The following is a 21,674-nucleotide window of genomic DNA, read 5'->3' as shown; positions in this document are numbered from 1 at the left end:
GCCGCTCCTGCCTGGGGCCGCTCCTGCCTGGGGCCGCTCCTGCCTGGGGCCGCTGTGTTCGCCAGGGTGTGTTCCGATGCTCTAAAGTCACGATTTTGGCACCGCACCCCTGTTCGTGCTTCGTGGCCGAGCGCTGTCTGTGTGTCTGCATGAGCCCGACAAGACGGCGTCGGGGGCATTCTGTGTTTGCTGTGTGCTGCAGCCCATGGCAGCGGACAAGGGGATGGTCGGGACCGTGCAGCTCTCTGCTCCCTGAACTGGTGCGTGTGAAAGCCAAGAGCTCCAAAACAAGCAGGGTTTCCACCAGCAGTGTGTGTGAGCACACCACCTGTGTTGTGGACAGTTAGCTGTCTGTCCCCAGAACACCTGAATTGTTAATAGTACCTTCGTAGAAAACGGCTAGCTAGTGTTTTAGCAGTACACATGTATATATATACATATATGTATATATACATTCATGCTGCATTGTGTGGGGGATGTGGGATTTTTTCCCTTTTCTCCATTACTGTACACTGCTACGCTGACCAGAGGAGCCACTGTGTTTCCAGTTTTTGAGTCACATCCTGCCCTCTCTCTATGCAGAATTCAAGACTGATTGACATTCATCAGTATTCAGAATTTGGCCCATCTTCTTTGAAATCACTGACGTGGAGCTATATTATGCCTCCAGCTTGTTACACCCACACATTCAGGACCCCCCCACTGCCACTGAGCTGAAAATGTCCAGTTTATTAACTTCAGCTTTTTTCTAGTTGATGGCCTCTCATTCACTTCTACAGCCTGTTCAGTGCCTGCAAGGGAGACCCTTTATTGCATACTTACATTTAAAGAGTCAGCCATTGTGCAATTCAGTTTTCAAATTCAGTATGTGCTGCTTTTTGATCAAGCAAATAACTAGTTAGGAGAGGTGAAAATTGTTAATGAGAATTAATAGCACAAATTCTAAACCGGATAACTCTCAAAACACAGTTTTATGGTTGGCTTAAACCAACGTAAGTCCACGGGAATGCCTTGACAGCCCCATTTCTGGGCATCTGCTGCTCTTGTGTAGCTTCATGGACTGGGGTGGACTGGAGTGGTTTCAGATCCTCCCCATCAGGATGGTTTAATGTATCCCAAAACAGCATTCACGACACTGCAGTGCATCACGGCGCCGTGTGTGACACAGGCCCTTCTCAGTGCCCCAAGTGGAGGTCTGTGTCCTTGCAGCTGTACACAATGTTGGGAGGCTACTACGGCAAAGAGCAGCATGGGGGTTCCTTCGCCTTTGTAAGCAGATGTAGCTGTGCCCTTGTGCCGTACATCGCTGCCGTGGGCTCAGTGTTCTTCTAACACTGGTGCAGTACCATGAACGTGCTGTGTGTGAGTGCCCTCAGCCACCGATGCAGGGCCTCTGCACTGCACATCCCAGGCTGGTGAAATGAAAGGTGGGAAAAGAGTTACCAGCTCCAGAGTTGGACGGCTGGGTAGATGCCCCAAGAAAGAGTTACCAGCTCTGGAGTTGTGCGGCTGGGTAGATGCTCCAGGGATGACAACTCCAAAATTGTGCGTGACTAACCCTCTGTCTTTACTACCATGGAAACTGAATAATGAATCAGAAGTGCTTGTTATTCTCATCACCTCACAAGGTGCATACCTGAGGCACACAGGGCTGCTCCTGAACATCACTGACTGGTACCTGGCAAATTGTCAAGAGTACAGAGGAAGGAGTACTGAAAAAGGAATATTTTAGGACTTTATTGACACCTCTGAGAGATAAATGAGTTCAACAGAATTGGAGATAATTTTTCAGGGTGAAAAACAGGTCACAGGTAAGCAGAAAGGGGCTTCTTATTTTCAAGAAAATGAACAATGGACTCCCAGTGATCAGGGAAGGAACTTGTGATAGAGCCCAGTGGTGACCTTGAAGGCCACAGAAATGGCCACTGTCCAGCCAAGAGCAATAATGACCAAGCAAATCTTGCTGGAGCACACTCGGACAAAACTGGTTCCCCACCTTGGCTGCCCTCAGGAAGCCCTGAGTTTCACTACCCTTGTGCTACAAGACCTGCATCCCACCAGGCACCACTGAAATAGCCCTATGATTCAGAGAGCCCAGCAGCAGCACTAAAAGCTTTGTGAATGATACCCTATGTGGAGCGCATGCCTCTGAGGAAGCCCTCCAAGCCTCCCCTCGCCCTCCGGGGATGGAAGAAATGACTCACTGGGAAGCAGAAGGCACTGTTTGTTTGGATTCAACTCCTGGATGCTCATTAGCACAAAGTGATTATAATGGACTAAGTTGCCTTATGCATTGAAGCTCTCTGAAGTCATAGTCCTTTCCTTTTGTACCCTGTACATCCCCTTTGCTTTTCTATCAGAGTCACTAAACTCGATGTTACCGTTTCAGCCTCATTTCCCATGGAAGCAAGGCCTCTGCTTGGCCTCCTCGGGCATCCCTTCTCTCGCTTGGGCTAGTCCTTGTCCCAGTGACTTTTTAACTTGTTAGCTTACTTGAGTTAAATCTGGCAGAAGGACAGAGGTCACAAAAGTAATTAAGATCCTTAATTAAGTAATTAAGTTTCATAAAAGAGTTCATTTGAGATAGAAGAAAGTGGGGCTGTATGTCTAGCAGTTCAGCTGAGGAACTCGGTTTCTGCCAGGAAACATCAGGTCTCTTCTGGTGTAGCCAGATTACCTTCAGGAAGAAGGCTACAAAGGGAAGGCAGAGGAACTTGTGTAGGTGTACACTGAAATAACAGAAAGTCTTAATACTGTTCAGTTACAAAAAAAATCAGTCAAGGGAGAGAAATCCACAGCAGAGTGTACTGTTTGAGATCTGTTGCTCAGGGCACTTCCTTTCCCCCTTTGCTCTCTTGTGTGCCTCTGGAAAATGTCCTGCTTCCCTCCAACAATTTTGTGTTTTCAGTGGGAGTGCAAAGAATGCTGGATAAAATCTAAGTTCTTGTAAGAGAGTATTACAGAAAACCCCAATGAAAGGCAAACACTGAGGTTTTATGCCTTTCTTCACACTACAGATACATTTATTTTTAAAATAATTTGACCACAAGTGGCGGATCCTAGCACAATTTCGCTGCAAGTTAGCAAGCCTTGCGGTGCCTCCCACAGACGCTCACCCGCGGTGCTGCAGCACGGGGCAGGTGCGTAGCTGCCGTGGAGCAGGGGTGCCCAGCGACCCGGGATTTCCCCTCGGGGAACCTTGGCAGGGTCACCGGCGCGGCTTCAAGCAGCCCCTTCCGCCGGTGTGGTCCGAGTCCCTCCGGGGCGCTATCAGTCAGCTTCTCAGCGGCTCGGGCCGGGCTGCGGAGGAGCGCGGTGCCCGCCGGGCGAGCCGGGCCCCTTGCGTCAGCCGGGCCGCTGCCAGCGCATTCCTGCGGCTGAGTCACGGCCGGGCGGCCGCCCCGCAACCCCAGCGCGGCCCCGCGGCTGCTGCCGCCCGGCCTAGGGGGGCCACCGCCTGCCTGCGCTCCCCAGCCACCGCCTGCCTGCGCTCCCCAGCCACCGCCTGCCTGCCCTCCCCAGCCACCGCCTGCCTGCGCTCCCCAGCCACCGCCCGGGGCTCGGCGTCCTCCCGCTCAGTCCTCGCTGCAGCCGGGGATGCGGCTGCCAGAGGTGGGGCAGGACTTGCTGCAGCAGCCGTGCCAGCTGCAGCGCCGCGGTGCTTCGGCTGGTTCGAGCAGCCCTTTTCCCTGCCAAGTGGAGCCCCTTTTCTGACCCAGCACTGGTGTGGCTGAAGAAATGCGTTTGCTTTTTCTTTTTTAATTATTCCTTGGAAAGCTCTTCAGCCGCCCGCTCTCCCTGGCCGGGTTCACCTCACGGCCCCACACTCCTCTCCCGGGCAGAAAGAGGCAGGAAAATAGCCGGCCCGGGTGCTGGAGGAGCTGCAGCCACCTGGTTTTCGGGACAGGGTGGGTGGAATTCCCCACGCTCCCCTCCCCCGTGACTCTCAGCCCCGTGCTGAAGTCACACGTGCCCGTGAATCATAACGCCGGGCCTGTCATCGGCCAACGGACAATAAGAGAGAGATTTAATTAAAATGTTTTGCCTTGTAATGACATCATTTCAGGGATGGTATTTAAACATCAAAAAAGGAAATAAAAATTCCTCCTATGAGAGAAATGTGGAAACTAATGGCAGAAAAATGGCTGAACAGAACAAGGAGTTCCCCTGAAGTCAAATACAGGGAAACTTTGCTGAACCTTATTAATGAATACGGAATATACAAATACTTTTAAGTAATTAGCACATATTCAACATTCACAAAGGTTTGCACATTTATAGCATTAGAAGAAGTAACTACTATTTACCCTGCCTTCATAAATCCTGTATGCCCTGCAAAATGCCTTTTCCCCATGAACAGTTTCTTCCCAAGTCTTCCCTCTTGCTGCCTCTTGTTCACAACTGAGATAAATTTTCAGCATTATCTCAGGTAAGGAAGGATTTATAAGATCAGCCACTGACCACAGCAATTATTCAATTTATTCACTTTTTTTCCCAACTTCCAAGGTAAAAACAGTTTTTTGGTTGTTTTTGTTGGTTTTTTCCCACTTCCACATGTAGCATTTTTATTCCAAGGTGTCAAAACTTTTCATTAAAATTACAAATGAAGTATCCCTGCCTGATGGGTATTACTTACCCGGTTCGATAGTCGCCCGGGGTCACCCAGGAAGACTGCGGCAATGCAAGGGACAGGGAGTCTTGGATCCCCATCCCTGCTTCAATTATTGAAACCTCTGTTTCAAGCAAACAGCAAAGTCAGACTTTCCTTCTCAATAAGCATCCTCTGACAACACAAGGTTCTAAGAGTTTGACGTTGTCTGTTACCTCCAACTACCGATATGTCAGAGAGAGGCTTATGTGCACATACAGTGAAGCAGAACCCTGGCGATGTAGCAGACATGGATGCAATATGGCAAATCCTATCTAAAGAGAGGAAATGTAAAAAGCAGCATCATTTCCTGGGAGCACAGTAGTTGCTGGGCATCACAGAATAAATGCTTAGTACAGTGAAATGGCAAGAAGGGAGCCAAAGTGACCTTTAGAGAACGAGGAGTGTATAGCTGACCTATACACTGGGTAAGTGGATTGGGGGAAGAGCTGCCAGAGCACTTTTGGAAGAATAGGCTGTAACACTAAAAAAGATGTAGATCTTACTATTTAATTATTCTAATGAAATAAAAGTCCAGAAGTGTTCTTCAAGCAGTCAAAAAGCAATGGCATAATTTACTGGATGTATCAGTCACCTGAAAAACCTCTCCTGGATAATCCATCCCTTCTGTGCTCTTGTTTTGTATATGTAACATTTTCCTATAAAATGAGCTAATGGCAGAGTCCCCTGAAAGTGAAGATCTCTCACACTTCAAGTGTGACAGCTGTAAAACCAGCATGAAAAAAAAAAAAAACTAAAACATTTTCTGGTACTGCCAGCTTGTTTTAGCTGAAGTATGCCACTTTTAGCATGAAATATGTTATTCTGGCTGTCTGTGTCTGCAGCAGAGGAGGGTAACACACGGGGAGTCACACCCGGGAGCTCCTGTGGAAGCGCCTTTCCTCAGCCCACGGCATTTACTCACAGCTGCCTGCGGATCCACCAGCCTCATCCTCCTTCCCAGCACTATTCAAGGACACGCATAGGAGTCACACAGAGGAGGTGCCCTTGGTAGTTTTGCTGGTTTCTGTCAGGAATTTCTAGGAGAGCTATGAAACTGGGATGCCTGAGGTTAGCGGGGATGTTAATCAATGCAATGGTCCTGGTAGGTGTTTTTTCAATAGCAATTCCACCCGTTGCTTAGCTCTTTGAGTTTCTGGCAAAAAATCCCTGCCTTTGCCACCAGAAGAAAGTCTGTTACTACAGTGGGTGTACATCACCACCGTATGCCTCGCTCGAGCCACGTGTCTCTCATTGCTGCAATGTCCTTTTGCTGTGCATGTGCCCCAGTAGCGTTCAGTGATTTTTGCTCTTTTTCCTGTGTCTTACAAATGGAGTGATAGTCCTTGTGCTGGCAGTCTCCAAGTTCCTCCCTCCAAGCTTAGGAATTCAAATTCTGGTGCTTCGTAGACTAAGATTTCAATAGACTTGCCACAGCACAGAAGCAGAGTTGTTTGTTTCTTTTTAAAATTAGAAGGGAGAAAGAAATATGGTCTGTTTCTTTGTGCTGTGATGCAACAGTTGGTTCTTTGCTTGCTCGCAGTATGTAAAATTTAGTACATAAACATAATAAAACTTACACAGAGAAGGACAACAGTAGTGTCACCAAAATAAAGTCCACGTTTATGACTTTCCTAACAGTGCTTTCATCTGGCTTAGGTTTCTGAAAATTTGTTCAGCCGCAGGGTGGTGACACCTCTCAGCAGAGGAGCAGGACAGCTGGAAGGGGTCATTTCTTGAACGGCTTCAGCCTGGTTCGCAGGAGGATGACTGCCAAAAGTTAGGATGCAGTCAGACACCTCAGCAGATGACACAACTGGTGCTTCTCCAGGAAGAGGTGGCAATGATTTCAGAAAGCTCTTTCCCTTCCGGATAGATGCATGCAGAAGTTCAAGATGCTGGGGCTGTTTGGCATGTAAGGACTATAATGATTCAGCTTTGCGAGTCCCCAAAAAGCGGTCCCTCTGAGATAGCCAGGGTTCCTGGCGGGACAAGGAATCCTTGCTTTCCTGTGGCTGGACAAGTGCGGAGCAGTACTGTGCACAGACTGCACGTAGAATTTGGGCACTAATCCCAAGTCTTGCAGCCTTGGCCTTATTCTGCTACTAACCTTCATCACTCCAGGCTTCCCCTCCTACTGGGGTTATGTCATCGCATTGGAATAAGGTCCTTGGAAAACGGACTGTTTCTAATCGTGATCAGCACTTCTATGATGTAGATCTGATTTAAGGAGACGTCTTTGCAATAGAAAAAGTAATCACCAGGAAAGGATCAAATCTTCACCAGGAGATGGAGGCAGCCATCACAAAAGTGCCGAGACAGGAGATTAATTCATGTGGCCTCTTTAGACTGGAAGTTGCAAAGATCAGACAAAAAGGAGGACAGAAACTTTTGGTTCTGAAGTTTTAATACTATTAAAATTACTCTGAACAGACCTGGGACTCAGTTTGCAGCATTTGGATCTGAATGGAAGGAAATTGTGTTTGATGAATGTTGAACCCAAGGACTGGTACTAAGAAACCTCTTAGAAGCAAAGAAAACAAAAGATGCATGGGCTAAACCTACCCCAGCATTGCAAAGCCCCCTCACAGAATATGTTGCTTAAAAAGTTGATCTTGCCTTTTAAAATAGCTAGATTTTTCTTTTTCAGAGAGCAATCTAAAAATAAAATGTTAGCTAAGCCTAACATGCTAAATACACGAGTTGACATCACTTTCTGATGGTTGAGGATGGGCTTTAGGATGACTGGGGCACAGGAATATTTATAACCGCTGCTGGATCGCGGGACCTGTCGGTCAGGGCAGAAGCGTCCTTCGGTGACAGCCGCGCTCCCGAGCGGTGCCAGCACCGCGGGGCCCAGCATGTGACCGATGGTGGGATCTGCTCAGGAATGCTCGCGAAAGGCAGCTATGAAGCCCTGATGCCACAGGCAAATCCCCATGCTGCCCAGAGTCAAGTGCAGAGCTGCCGTCCAAACCCCGTTTCAGCATCCTGGCTCACATTTCTGCCATTTCCAACGCCTGATGCGCAGCAGCCAAGCCACAGCACAGCCTGTCTCCTCCACGTCCTTCCCTCTCTGAACTGATTTAATCTGTAAGGCGATTGGAGAAGAAAAATAGGAAAGCATATAGATTATTATATATGTTACTATAAGACTGCTAATCTAGAAAATAGCTATACAAAGCCTAAATAAACTGGTAAACTGGGAACTGCACACTGGCAAAAGTCAGGTTGGAGGGTGCATGATCCCAGCAGAGCAGGAATATTCTCTGCAAGACAACTTTGTTACATGGGAAATGATTGTGCAAGCTGCCGTTTCCAGCTCCTTCGCACGGCCCTGTTTAATCAGGCTGTACATGGCACCAGAATGACCCTGTGCTGCGACACGATGCCAGCGCCGTGGTACTACGTTACTAAAATAAAGACATTTTTTCGCGGGTCTTTGAAATAAATATAAGAAATTCTGTGATTCTGCGAAAGGAATGGCGAACGACTGTAGAGAAGAATAAGTGAAAGCTGATCTTCTGTGGGCAGCAGCCAGTGCTCTGGAGAGTATGCTGTCACGTAACATCCTTGTAGGAAACTTGGCCCAATCAAACATTTCTATCATCAAAAGCGAGTGACCTGAACAGCTGGATCCAGGCTGTGAGCTGCGGGCAGGGTGCAGGCAGGGTACAGGCAGGGCACAGGCAGGGCGCAGGCAGGATGCCGGCAGTGTGCAGGCAGGGTGCAGGCAGGGCGCAGGCAGGATGCAGGCAGGGTGCGGGCAGGGTGCAGGCAGGGCGCAGGCAGGGCGCAGGCAGGGTGCAGGCAGGGCGCAGGCAGGGCACGGGCAGGGCGCAGGCAGGGCACAGGCAGGGTGCAGGCAAGGTGCAGGCAGGGTGCAGGCAGGGCGTGGGCAGGGTGCAGGCAGGGTGCAGGCAAGGTACAGGCAGGGTGCAGGCAGGGTGCAGGCAGGGTGCAGGCAGGGTACAGGCAGGGTGCAGGCAGGGTACAGGCAGGGTGCAGGCAGGGTGCAGGCAGGGCACAGGCAGGGTACGGGCAGGGTGCGGGCAGGGTACAGGCAGGGTGCAGGCAGGGTGCAGACAGGGTGCAGGCAGGGTACAGGCAGGGTGCGGGCAGGGTACAGGCAGGGCGCGGGCAGGGTGTGGGTGCTCGCTGCCTTCTCCCTCCCTGGCAAAGGCTGCGGGGCACTGGTGCGGGGCCCAGCGCCTCCGGACAGGCCCACAGCCTCTCGCGAGGCAACGGCTGACACGCTCCTGTGTTTGCACACCCAGAAAGCATTTTTTTACCTTATTCTTTCACACCTAAAAATTTTTAAAGATGGAGGTTCACTAAAAAAAATATTAAAATTAATTCCAGCAATTTTCCAGCACTACAAACTCAGGAAATTGATGTATTACAGTAGAGAAACCCAAAGTTGGCCTCAGTACGCTTTTTGCAAAATATGTGCAGCCTGTGGCCTTCTGCCATTGAAAACATTTTAGGTGTAGTCTGAACTACTGTTTAGCATTGTAATGCACTCCAAATATTAAAAAGCACTGGTTTGGAAAAGTATCTGTTTGCCAGAATGCAGCTGCAGGTGTGTGGCCGAGGGTGGAATGTTTCACCACCAGCAGACCAGATTTGTTTGATTACTTAAAAAATAAAATCAAGTTTAAATGCAGACCCAGTCGCAGATTGTCACTGCAGCTCAGGCTCCTGGATGCCGCTGGGAGCGGGGTGAGGCTGGAGTAAGCTGGGCTTTGCTCCCAGACCACTCTTGGTCTAAGTAAATCACAGTTTTTCCAGCACTTTCCCAGGTACTGGAGATGTAACTTTTAAAGACATAGAAGTACAACTTTCAGGAATGATAACCGTTATTTTAATAATAGGTGGCTTACAGCAGTTCAAAATACAAAACTTTGCCCAGTATGCACACACACATCCATGTTTTAGGGACAGTGCTACTTCAGCATCCCTATTAGCAAACAGATGGGAAAGAAGGCGATGGATTTACTTACCCATCTTCATAATTCTTTTGATTTGCAGCACAAGTCATTTTACCTTTTGCATTGGATTTAATCCAAACATCCTCAAACCCAAGTGCCCCAAAATGGGAAACTTTCTTATCGGTGGTAACTGGGGATTCTCCAAGAGGGGTTATTATATGGGCCTGATACTGGACATATATACAACTGTGCACTTAAAATTTTGATAGTGCTGTTTAAGGAAGCACCAAATTAAGGGAAGTAGGTTGCTGATGAAGGCTGGAAGGAAGATGACACCAGTAGGTCCAACAGTATCAGGCTGAGAAATCTCCTAACACCCGCTTAGAGCACGTGGGGCAGAGCGCAAGCAGCACCTCTGCAGAACTGGAACGAGCAGTGCAGGGGAGAGATGTCCTGGAGTTACAGCAGGTGAGCCAAATGCTGCACAGATAACTACCTGCAGTCATCTGGATGCTGATGTTTTGTTTTGGGTTTTTTTTAAGAGTGTGTGTGCTTTTGCAGGACAGAAATAGTCCTTGGTAGCCTCAGGAACTGTTAGCTGGAATTGTTGCAATCAGTGATGACAGGGATACACACTAGGCAATGTGACCACTGTTAGATACCTGAATACAAATAGATAAAACTTGGAAGATACAAGATTTTTGTAAGGTAAGGGTTAATTCAGTTATTACATCAATGATTAAAAAAAAGTCATAAACCACACATGCAATCTCCTAAATCCTAAAGTACTAGGATACCAGTCCAGCAGCAACATGATGTTGGGCAGGACTCTGGCACGCTCTGGTGTCCCCAGAGACCTGCTCCCTGCACTCGTCCATAGCAGAATCTCCACTTCTGGACCATGGTGGGTTCAGGGATGACCAGCTGTGGGGCAGCTGTTTACTGCAGCAAGGTGGGCCATTCAGGGTCTGTCAATCTCTGCCTCCCTATGATTACACATAAAAGTTCAGGCTGGCTTTCTGCTGCTTCTTACTGGTTTCTAAAGCCCATGTTTGCTAAGAGTACAATAAGGTCATCTTTATTTACCGTTAATTCTAACATTCATGTGCTGTCTCCTGTGATACTTAAAACTTCACCCTCTCCACAAGAGCCATCCAACACTGGGTGCAGGAGTGGTGTCCCTAGCCCAAACCCTTCACCATGAAGAGTTCTGGCCCAAATCTTTCACAAGGTCTGCCAGATGGAAGCAGCTCAAGCTTTCCAGCATCATGAAAGGTTTCCAGGAGTTAAATTTCCAGCAGGTGAATCTGACACTGGAGAAACAATCAAGGTGATCATCGGCATCCTAACACAGGTGAAGGGACCTGGCACAATACTTTCGCTACGTTGGTGCTGCCACCTAAGTGTGAACAGCCAGTATCAGCTTTACTGCAGCCAGCACACAGGGCTACATCCAGAACTTCTGAGAACAGGCCTTCTCCTGCTGACCTGGTCCTGCTTGGGTAGGAAGGGCAGCTTCCAGTAACGGCAGCCACTGTAGGGATTTGCCTTCTCAATGTTCGACAGTCTGTGGTGGTCGGGGGCAGAGCAAGTTGTTTTTGAGGAAATGCTGAGATTTCCTGGAAGAGACAGTAGTTTGGGTTGGAGCCCAGTTCTTCCAAGGGAACTGGCCCCATGGTTATGAAAGACTTACAGACAAAAAGCATCAGAAGAAATTGCTGAGGGTGGTTGGTTACTCGGTAATTCTTAGCTCTGTCATGAAAGGAGTGGGAGGAGGGAAGAGGCAGAATTTGCACAGCAAGAAAAACAGCTGGTCTGGCAACCTTTGGATACCTGCCAGGGCTAAGAAATATCTGGGCTACCAAGAAGGGAAAGACTTTCACTCTCAGATCTCGTAAAAATCCTGCCTGGAGGACAGAAGCTCAAGGAAGCCTATTGCCTGTTTTCCTGGAGAGTTGGGCTCAGCCTGATCAGTCAGGGCCTCTGAATCTGAAATGAAGCCCTTGGCCCTACCTCATTTCTGTGCCTTTGTGGAACTGTGGCTTGGAGACCCCTGCAGTGGCAGGAGACCCCTCCCTTACCCCAGCACTAACAGCATGTGGGGTGGCTGCTTGCACCAAGACATGGCCTTGTCCAGGGGAGAAAGATGGACAAGGAGCATGAATATCTCCATTCCTAAGACAAGGGGAGAGACACAAAGCAATTCCTCTTTTTTCCAAGGGGAATGTGTGGGGAAAATAAACAGCCATAAAAAGCCATCTTGCCATAACTCAGAAAAAGCAGAGCTGAAGTTTCAAAAAGCTGTAACACAAGCACTGACTAAGGCAGCCTGCTGCCAGGAACAGAGGGCTTGGTTCGTGCCCTGGGAGCACCACAAAAGCCAAGGATGGTCAGATCAGCATTGCACATGCAGCATATACAAACATTTTAAGCACAGCTGCTCAAAGAAGCGGGCGCGTTCCCACCTCAGCATGTCTAAAGAAGGCTTTACGCTTGCAAACTTAATGACAAATTGGTAGCTTGACTCCTAGCCCAAGCAGACAAACACCACCATCACAAGCAGCGATTTGGGTTAAACTGTTCCCACTTGCGCTACCCAAACTGAAAATTATAGTTGCGTTGCTGAGGGGAAGCTACTGAAGGAAATAACCTTGGAGAAAGAGTGATAGGAATGGACAGCTGGGAGTAGGCTGGGGACAGCAACAATTTAAATTGCTTCTGCCACAGAGGGACTTGTTCAGCTCACTGTGCCCTCCATCCCCAAACAGTATGCACATTTAAGTCAAAGGGCACTATTCATGTGAACAAGAACTTGCACAACTGTTTGTGCAACCTGCTAGTCAGGATGTTCACATCCTCTTGGGACTGAACAGATACACGGATATCAAGTACAACCTACACCCTGCAAAAAAGCCTTCTGCTGCTCACTTTCCTTACACTATTTAGCATTCTTTGTGGTGGCAACAAGAAATCCATCTTTGGTCTGGACAGGAGAGAGGCATCAGCTCTGAACAAGAACAGATGTTTCTAAACCATATCCCTCACATTTCTCAGACTTAAAAAAGAAGATATCCAACGCTTCCACCTAATCAGTCTCCTATTGATCACCATCCATTCCCCAGGCTCAAGGGAATGCCCATTCTTGTCACCTCTAAGGCCAGGTAAACTCTACAGCAGCAAAGAAAACCCCCAACTGCAGAGCAAGTTATTGCTCAGGTCTGTAACACGTACAGGTCATCACGCTGCAGCACAAGCCAGCACAAACACAGAGAAGTCGCTGCAGCAGCAAATATCCTTGATATTAAGGATAGTTTAAAGAAGCTGCTGGTCAGCTAAACTAATCAATGAGGTTTTACACTATTCAAATAAAGATCCTAATTAAAGAACCATACAACTTATACATGTAGTTCTTACATTACTCCTTACACACTGATGAACATTTGCATCCCTCAAAGACCAGGTATCACACTGGCTTGCAGCTGCTGAAAATGCTGGTCAGGGTGTGTTGTGGTTTAATCCAGCTGGCAACTACGCACCACGCAGCCGCTCACTCACTCCTCCTTCCCCAGGAGGCTCAGGGAGAGAATCAAATAAAAGTAAAACTTGTGGCTTGAGATGAAGGCAACAAAGGAAGAGAAAAATCATAATAGAACAGAATATACAAGTGAAGCACAGTGCAAGTGCTCACTGCCTGTTAATGGATGCCCAGCGCAGCTCCAAGCAGCGATCCCAGCTGTCCAGCCAATTCCCCCCAGTTTATATACTGAGCATGATGTCACGTGCTGTGGAATATCCCTTTGGCAAGTCTGGGTCAGCTGCCCTGCCTGCATCCCCTCCCAGCTCCTTATGCACCTCACTGCTGGCAGAGCATGGGAAGCTGCAAAGTCCTTGACTTACTATAAGTGCTATGTAGAAACAGCTAAAACATCAGTGTGTTATCAACATCTTCTCTTCCTGCATCCCAAGCACAGCACTATACCAGCTCCTGGGAAGAAAATTAACTCTATTCCAGCCAAATCCAGGACAGGGTTCTCACACTGAAACCAGATTCTGCTGTGTTCTCTCCAGCAACTTGTCCTAGTAAATTCATGGGGAAGATGGTGTAGCAGTGTAACTCAAAAGGAAATGCCAGAAGCTCAAAATACTTTGAAAAATGTGTCATTTTATTTGTACACTTCCAAAGTTGTACGTAGAAACTTATAGCACAGTCCTGTAAATTTACTCATTGCTAGAAGAACTTCCAAGGACACAAGAAGGTATTTATTGATTGATCATCAAGTTAGAGGGGAATAAACAAAACAAACAAAAAAAGAAAAAACAAAAAACCACAAACCCACTGGAAAAAAAAAATTAAAAGTTATGGAACTTTTTTTTTTTGTTTGTTTTTAATCCCCAAGTACAAATTTTATAAATACAAAACAAATTCACAAATTACTTTGAATGCTAAATAAATATCTACTTAATAAACTCAGACTGAATACCTCCAGCCAGCACTGGTACAGTACTTAAAAGATATGCAGTTGTACTCATTCATGTGTAGTGTTGAGAAGATATGCTCAAACAAGTTTTAAACATACACACAGTTTCTTCAACTGTGCTACAGCAGAAGATTTTATCTGAGTTGATAAAGCCCTCAATACCACAGCTCCTACAAAATGTAGAGGATGAAACAAGGTCATTTGGTGCAGGAATAAACAATGTACTTCTGGAAGTTATTTGGACACATGAATGTATTAAAAATGTACAAAACCTCTGTAAACCAGTACTGTACCCAGTACATCTATCAAAATTATTAGACACTGAATAAAACTGTAGCAAAGGTAATCTTTCCTACATTCTCCTGAGTGCTTAATATTTCATTGAGAATATAGTGCAGGCCACACTTCAAGGTGGTTAAACAGTTGTTATTGCTTTATACAGGTATGACGACTGCGTGATTTAACATTTCATTTTAATGAAAATAACAGATTCCCTCAGAAAATCCTTTGGAAGGCAGAGGTTAGATTCGTGACTTCTTTGCCGCGGGAGCGGCGTGGTCCACATTACCAGATGTGATGGGAAGTCCGAGCTTCTGAGCCTGAATGTGGAAGAAAGCCTGAAGTCTAGTTCCAGCTTTTGCTTCACTCGTGTTACGAGGGTTGTATTCAAAGCAGTTCGAAAACATCAGCTCAATGTCATCAATGAATTCCGCTAGTAAATAAAAAGTAAAGAAATTAATTTAGCGTGTCTCAAGTAAGAGAGCGATGTGACACCACTGACTTAGTACAGTGATCTTACACAGAGACAAAATGTCTTTACACATGCGTCAAGTTTCTATCATTATTCAGTGAAGTGCCACGTAAACATGGTTAAATTTCTCTGATTGTCAATAAAGGAAATACAAATGAAGTAGTAACAATGCTATCTTTTCTAAATATTTCATCAGTATCACCCGCTGACATCAAAAGGCTTGAGAAATTACCAGCAGTGTCTCATCTGCTTGTTTCTTATCCATCTGTACACCGTGTATTTTGCCAGTAAAAGAACTATGTTCAACAAATCTTATTTAAAAATGCTCTTTAAAAAACAAAAACAAAACACAAAATACCACAAAACCCCAAACCAACCACAATTTCAGTTTTCTAATCCTCTGACACAGCGTATTTTAGGAAAATAATTTACTTTAGAGAGAGAATATGGTTCTTTACTTCTTTCAATAAATAATACTTACATGCATATTTATATTCACATTTATTCACTTTTTCACGGATTATATTTAAGGCAATAGGTTTTTTTATGATGTCATAGTAGTCTGGTACCTTTAAAAGAAAAAAAAAAAAAGAATGATTCATAGACAAACAAATGGAAGCTTAAAACTCTACCTGTGTAAAAAAATTAAGCAAACCATGCACTGGCAGAAAGCACACTGGTTTTCTTTATATATAAGCAGAGGAGTCCTAAGCAACCACCTCCATTTCCTGGACAGAATATTAGTTTGCAGGTATTGCTTTTCCATTTTTTATATAATTAAAGCAGCAGACCTCAACAAACATTAGCCAGCAATTCAATGAATAAATCTAAACCTAAACACCCTGTGAACAACTGTAAGAAAACTGCCTGAGCTGATAAGCATTATGGTGTTCCAGCTATTCCCATCTGTCAAGCACAAAAAATATTTCCAAGATTTAAAAACTTTTCATTTTCCTGTAACATATTAAAATATTAAAAGCTCCTTAATCCTGAGTTATGGCCATTTTTACTCCACTACTATTCACCATCTTGCAAGAGAAATGAAATCCTGAGATTCTATTTAGTTGTGCTGAAGAGAAGGTGGTGAAGCTTCCTGTAGCAAGCAGGACACGCTGTGCAAGTACCAGAGATGAAGACCTGCTCAGAACAGTGTTGATGTGATAAAAGCGAGGGGAGGTAAAGGATTGCCTAACCCTGAAGGGCACTGACCATTTGGATCACAGATTTTGAATTCCAGGTAAGCACCAAGCTTACCGTGACCGTGTCTCACCCATGAAGTGGGGTGGGGGCAAAAGGTAAAGATAGCTGATCCAAATTTTACTTTTCTTTTTCTTGACAAGATTAGATACCCACATGCACCATCATGTATGTTTGAAAACCAAGTTCTGGGTCTGTAACTTTACTGTACCAAGTACAACCTGCAAACAAACCTAAAGAAGGAGTTAGTAGAGAAATCAAATTAGATTGACATATTTTTCATTTCTTTTCCTTTAGGAGTGGTGTTTACATAAGTACTAAAAAGAAAGGTAAGTTTCTTTTTCTAGCTTGCTGTGCACTGGTCATTCAATGTATTCCTTACATTGTCTTAAAGGCAGCAAAAATGTAACCCAAAATTTCTATCATCATTAAGAAAACTTGGGTCACTCCGGTATGGATTTTTCTTTCTGAACAATACAGAGACTATCCCCTAGTGACTGATTCAGGCAAACCGGAATGCACTGGGTTCTAGCAGCTTCTTTTCAGGATCAAAACTAAGCTGAATTCTCCATCCCTCCCTAAGAAGCTTCCTTGCCTTCACCAGATTCTGCAAGACTGTAACTCCTGTACTATAGCGGGCAGACGCTAGTCTCTGTTTCATTCAAAACTCCTCTCCTCCTCCTCTGCACTTTCTACACAATTCTTTTTGTCTAGATGCATTAACCCTTCCAGTTATCTGGAACTCCTTAGAAGTTTCAAGCCTTCACCTATCAGCTATCACTGTTAATTTTAACAGAGGACTTAACCCGCGAGCTCTGGCTGCCGCGGGAGGCCCAAGCAGAGCTGCTGCAGGGGCTGTGGGGACAGACGCATTGTCGGAGAGGACGGTTCCAGCAGCACCTCCCAGCTGACAAGCCAGGGCAGCCTGCAGAAAAGCCGATGTGCTGCAGGAACTTCTGTTGTAACACAAACCTCTACAGCAGCACTTACTTTGGGTACCTACTTTAGCATCAAATATTTTAATATCTAAACAAGAGAAAAATGAAATTCAGAACTAAGCTAGGAAATAATCTTTTTCCTGCATTACAGTTAACAGAGTGAAGTTGTTCCTACCTTGTTATTTTATTGCAGGTCTGTTCTCAAAATACCTTTGCATAAATTGAAGATTAATTGATAACCATAAGCTTACGTTTAGCAGTCCTGTGCTCTCTTTGTTTTTGAGGTTTGTTTTTCAAATCAAAGCATTTCACATTTTCAAATGCCTGATGCATATTTAAAATTTTCCCAATAATAAGTCAATTGGAAAAGTTATTTCTGGCATCAAATATCTGAGTTGAAATGCAAGAGTTCTCCTGAATCCCACTGCTTAGCTGTATCCTCTGTTTGGGCAATGCTATAAAATCCCACGTTTTTACTGCCAGCCAACAGGATTCCCAGGCATTACCACTCCATCTCCAGTTTTATCAGTTACCTGGATTTTGGAAACCAGTTTCATGAAAGGCCAGCTGTCATCATGTCGTACTAGTTCCACTATGAGTTGTTCAAAAGCTGAGAGTTCATGGACTCCCCCTTGACGTCCTGAACTTCTCCTGTTCAATGAGGTTTGAGGAGGTAATTCTAGAAAAACAAAAAAAACCCAAAACCAACCAACCAAAAAAACAAAACAAAACACAAGCAAACAAACAAAAACAACAACAAAAAAACATTAGATAAAAAATAAAAACCTGATAATTTTAAAAAAATAATTAAAAAAAAGTGAAACACCATTATTCTCCCCTATTAAAGTTGTAGTTTCAGGGCACAACTTACGTAGTTTAGATTCAGGTATAAACTACACTACAGCGTTGTTATTAACCGCTAAATGTCTCTCTTGTTGTACAAAATGCTAAGGACCAGGACTTAGCTGGGTTCCTCCTCCATTCTTCTTCTCCACATTAATTTTGGAAAGGATTTTTTCACCTATTTCAATTTTAAAACAATTAGTTAAACACCTAAAGAAAAGCCCTATTAGAGAAAGATAGAATAAGCCGCCTACTCATAATTTTACTTCCACAAAACCTCTATTCAGAGTGGTTTTATCTGCTTTCAAGAGTAGTCAGCAGGGTGGTTAGAGGATAAGCCCAGAAACTCCCAATGGTGAGGGACAGAAGTGGTTCAGAATACAACGCTGCCACACTGGAGTGCAAACTCTTTTACACTCTTCAGCCTCACACGGGGTCCTTTTTGTTTTTAAAAGGTTATTGTAGCTTTCCAAGTATTTCCATACCATCAAACACATGGTATTAGCTTAACAAGCAAGGACACTGTTAGCCCTATACCAGATAGACAACCTTTTTCTTCTGGTAGCAGTTTCCTGTTGTACGTGTATATTCCCACTTTCACTGCCTTGCCTACATCTGTGTTCTTCACTGTTTAGCTCTCTAATAAAACAAAACCATAAAAACTATAAGGAAACATTTGCAGGGGTTAAGACATAAATACCACTTCCACATTTTCTATTCACTTATTAGCAATTGCTCCATATTGCATGCAAATATGAAATATAAAATATCGTTATGATAAATCTCCTTGGCAAATTAAGTAATGTTCTTTAGATGGCTGAAATTTTTTCTTCAGGTTCATTCTGTCACTGCAAAAGAGGGAGCTGTCTTGTTGGAAATGGTAAAAACACCTTCAACCACCACTTCTAATCTCCCTGTCCTAGCACACAAACATTTTAGCGAGGAACAGAACACTGCTTTTGTTTTGGACAAACACATTTCTCTAACCTGTGGATTGTCGTTTCCTGCCTCTTCTCTTGGGTTCGGTAACAGGCAGAGAAAGCTTTGAAACAGAAACCGGGCACTTCCTAAGCCGTTCACTCGGATCTGCTGTTTCAACAATTCTAAATCCGAGGGAATTGGAGGGGCTGTTTTCCAGTGTGCTGTCAGCACTCTTTCTTCCTCTTCGTCTTCTTCGAGGACCCAGTAATTCCACGAATACATCTGCTTGTAATGAACTTTGGTTCTGACGAGTGGTCCGGCTATGAAGCCTTAAAGAAGGCTTTGTCACAGATGGAGGGGCTGATTTTACTTTTCTTATACCCCTCCTGGTCACTCTGGATAAAGGATCAGCTTGCTTAGGTGTGTTTTGCTGACTCCGAGAAGCGTATCTTGCCTGATGCTGGCTGTTACGACTTGAGAACGGATTGTTCAGTTTTGCTGCTCTCATCTTTAATGGAAACTTGACCTGGGGTCTTCCTGGCTTTGATGGGCTACAAAAAGTGAACAATTATTTTTAGTTATCCCAAAATTCCATTCCTCTCTTTTCCCTCGGTCTTCTAATCAGCATTTTAAACCCCAACCATTCAAGTCTGGACTGGTGAGCAGCTGGCTTTCAGGCTGATGCAGTCATCCAGTTACTATTACTTTAAATACTGCTCTGAAGTCTCTTAAATAAATATTACTTGGAGCACATGCTTTAAAGAAATGCCCAGAATTCTGATCACTCTCACAGCTTGAGCAATACAAATGCATTAACGAGTACCAGGTATCAATTTCTTTAAATCACTTATTTCTCACAGCAACTGTAACTACCAAGATTTTTGAACTATATTATCAGTTATCTAAGTAAACTGCAGTTCTAATGCACCAAGTATAAAATCTATGCTCTAGTCAGGGTTTATAACTAATACTCAAGACTCTCCTTCCATTACAGGAGAAAAGGAAGAGCCCAGAGACAAATTCACTTCTCAAGGAGATGCAAGTTCTCTCCAATTATTGAATGCCAACTGTCAGAGCTGCAAATAATCTTGTTTCAGTCAATTCAAAAGACTGTACCAAAAAGAAAAAAAGTAGTCTGAGATCAGGAAAATTTCCTGCAACTTTTATGTTCCTGGCATGTGTATCAAATCCATCACTTACTGAAATTACCACATACATTGGATTATTTAGCTGTTTGGGGTCTTTTCTGTTTGGTTCATTTTGGTGGGATGTTTCTTGGTTTTTAACAGCTACTGCAGAAGTCCTCAAGTCCTCTCAAAGTCACATAGACTCCGATGGATGACCTTGTCTTCCCTCATGTTCCAATACTGACTGTACGCAGCTAGTTCTCCAAAATTCAAAACTGGACAAAACCGACTCCAGGTTTTCTCCAGAAAAATCTTTGTTGTTTGAAACACTCTCCACTTTACATTCAAACAGTAGCTGTGCAGAACTACAACTCTCATGGCCATCTCTTGCTCATACATCCAAGGCTGGAATTTTCATCCTGAAAAGCGAGTCTAAGTCCAGTGGACCTAACTTTTGTTAACACTAAGTCCACCAGTAATGGCCAAATTCATAACAAGATGCCTTTTTTTTAATAAACATATTTTCTAGACTGAATTTCCAAGGTACATGCTTTTGTGAACAACTATTCCACCTAATGATCAAGATGATATTTCAGTATGAAACCGCTTTACCAGATGTCTGTTTACCTTGTTTCTTCTTCCTCTTGAGATTCATCCTCCCCATCTTGCTCTTCTTCATAATGCTCTTCCTCACTTTGTCTCATTTCATCATAGTTTGCCTCCTCTTCCCCTTCTCCTAGTTGTTCAGCAGTCTCTTCATCGCTTTCCACAGAAGGTCTCTGTCTGGAGGAGAGGCGTCTGGAGCGCTGTTTTGGTCGGCATTCCGGACAAAACCAGTCTCCTTCAGGAATGACCTGCAAACAGAAGAAAAAAAAAAATCAGCATTAGGAATATGCAATTAATTAGTAAGAAGTACTCACGTTTTGTGCCAAAAGGAAGCCCTTTTCCCTAGATACCTTCAGCTTGGGCCTGATACAGTAGGTGTGATAGCCTCGGTCACAGCCATCGCACAGCACCATGCTTTCTGCATCGCCCTTCTTTCGACACACTTTGCAGCGAGCGTTGAGGATGGACTTTGACCAGATGACACTTCGATCCAGTGTAGACAGATGAAGGAAGACTTGGGACAAACTGGTAGAAGCAAGAAGTGACTCCCTCCAACGATCCAAAACTGTTTTGTAGGACCGTCCACCATCACTGGCATCTTCCATTGAAGAAGGGGATTTAAAAGAAAAAAGAAAAAAAAAGGCAGAACAATCAAACTTCTTTATCAAGCATCCAGGTTTTTCTAGACTATGAGGTAAGGCTCTGACTTTCAAACAGATAGCAGTAGAGAACTGGGATAATATGACAACCTGTGTCTTATCTCTTCAATACTTGAATATTTCCTCCTTAGTTTCCAAGCTGCTGAAGCTCTAAGAGCTGTAAGATTTTAGTCTTCAATACCAATTCAACATATAAGTTACACCTAGGACATGAGTAAGACATAAATGTCTCACTCAGATGTCAACCTGGAAACCTAACAATTTGATTAAATTTATAAAGTATAAATGAAGATTACTCAAGATTTAAAAAAAAACAAAACAAAACACAAACCCAAGCAAAACCAAAAACACACTCACAATTTACTTCCAGTTTTATCTATGTTTCAAAATCCCAAAAATATTTAAAGAAAGAACCTGGCATTAAACAGACTTGATTGGCAAAAAAACAGCTAAAAGGGCTCTTCTCACCTGCACTGGCCCCAGTATAGTCTAGCAGACCAACTTCCAGCCCTCTCCCCCTGCCTCAGCACCTTATTCCTGACCTGCACTCCACCTTCACAAGAACCTGCATGTCT

The 21,674-nt window shown here is 44.7% G+C and overlaps 1 protein-coding gene across 2 annotated transcripts in view; it reads right to left on the bottom strand.

Annotated features, from left to right (window-relative positions):
* Positions 1-13,721: 13,721 nt before the first annotated feature.
* Positions 13,722-21,674, bottom strand: part of BAZ1A (bromodomain adjacent to zinc finger domain 1A) — a 64,463-nt gene continuing 56,510 nt past the window's right edge. For both annotated transcript variants that reach the window (XM_065064059.1, XM_065064060.1), the window contains 6 exons: positions 20,791-21,038; positions 20,462-20,688; positions 18,774-19,258; positions 17,477-17,622; positions 15,290-15,377; positions 13,722-14,769 (listed from right to left, as the gene is read on the bottom strand). In XM_065064059.1, the coding sequence (XP_064920131.1) occupies positions 14,579-14,769; positions 15,290-15,377; positions 17,477-17,622; positions 18,774-19,258; positions 20,462-20,688; positions 20,791-21,038 (1,385 nt within the window). In that variant the 3' untranslated portion in view covers positions 13,722-14,578. The remainder of the gene's footprint in view (positions 14,770-15,289; positions 15,378-17,476; positions 17,623-18,773; positions 19,259-20,461; positions 20,689-20,790; positions 21,039-21,674) is intronic.

This window comes from Columba livia, chromosome 5, assembly GCF_036013475.1.
Source record: "Columba livia isolate bColLiv1 breed racing homer chromosome 5, bColLiv1.pat.W.v2, whole genome shotgun sequence".
In the NCBI taxonomy this organism is placed as follows: Eukaryota; Metazoa; Chordata; class Aves; order Columbiformes; family Columbidae; genus Columba; species Columba livia.
The sequence above is the reverse complement of the archived record's forward strand: the minus strand, read 5'-3'. Positions and strand labels throughout refer to the sequence as shown.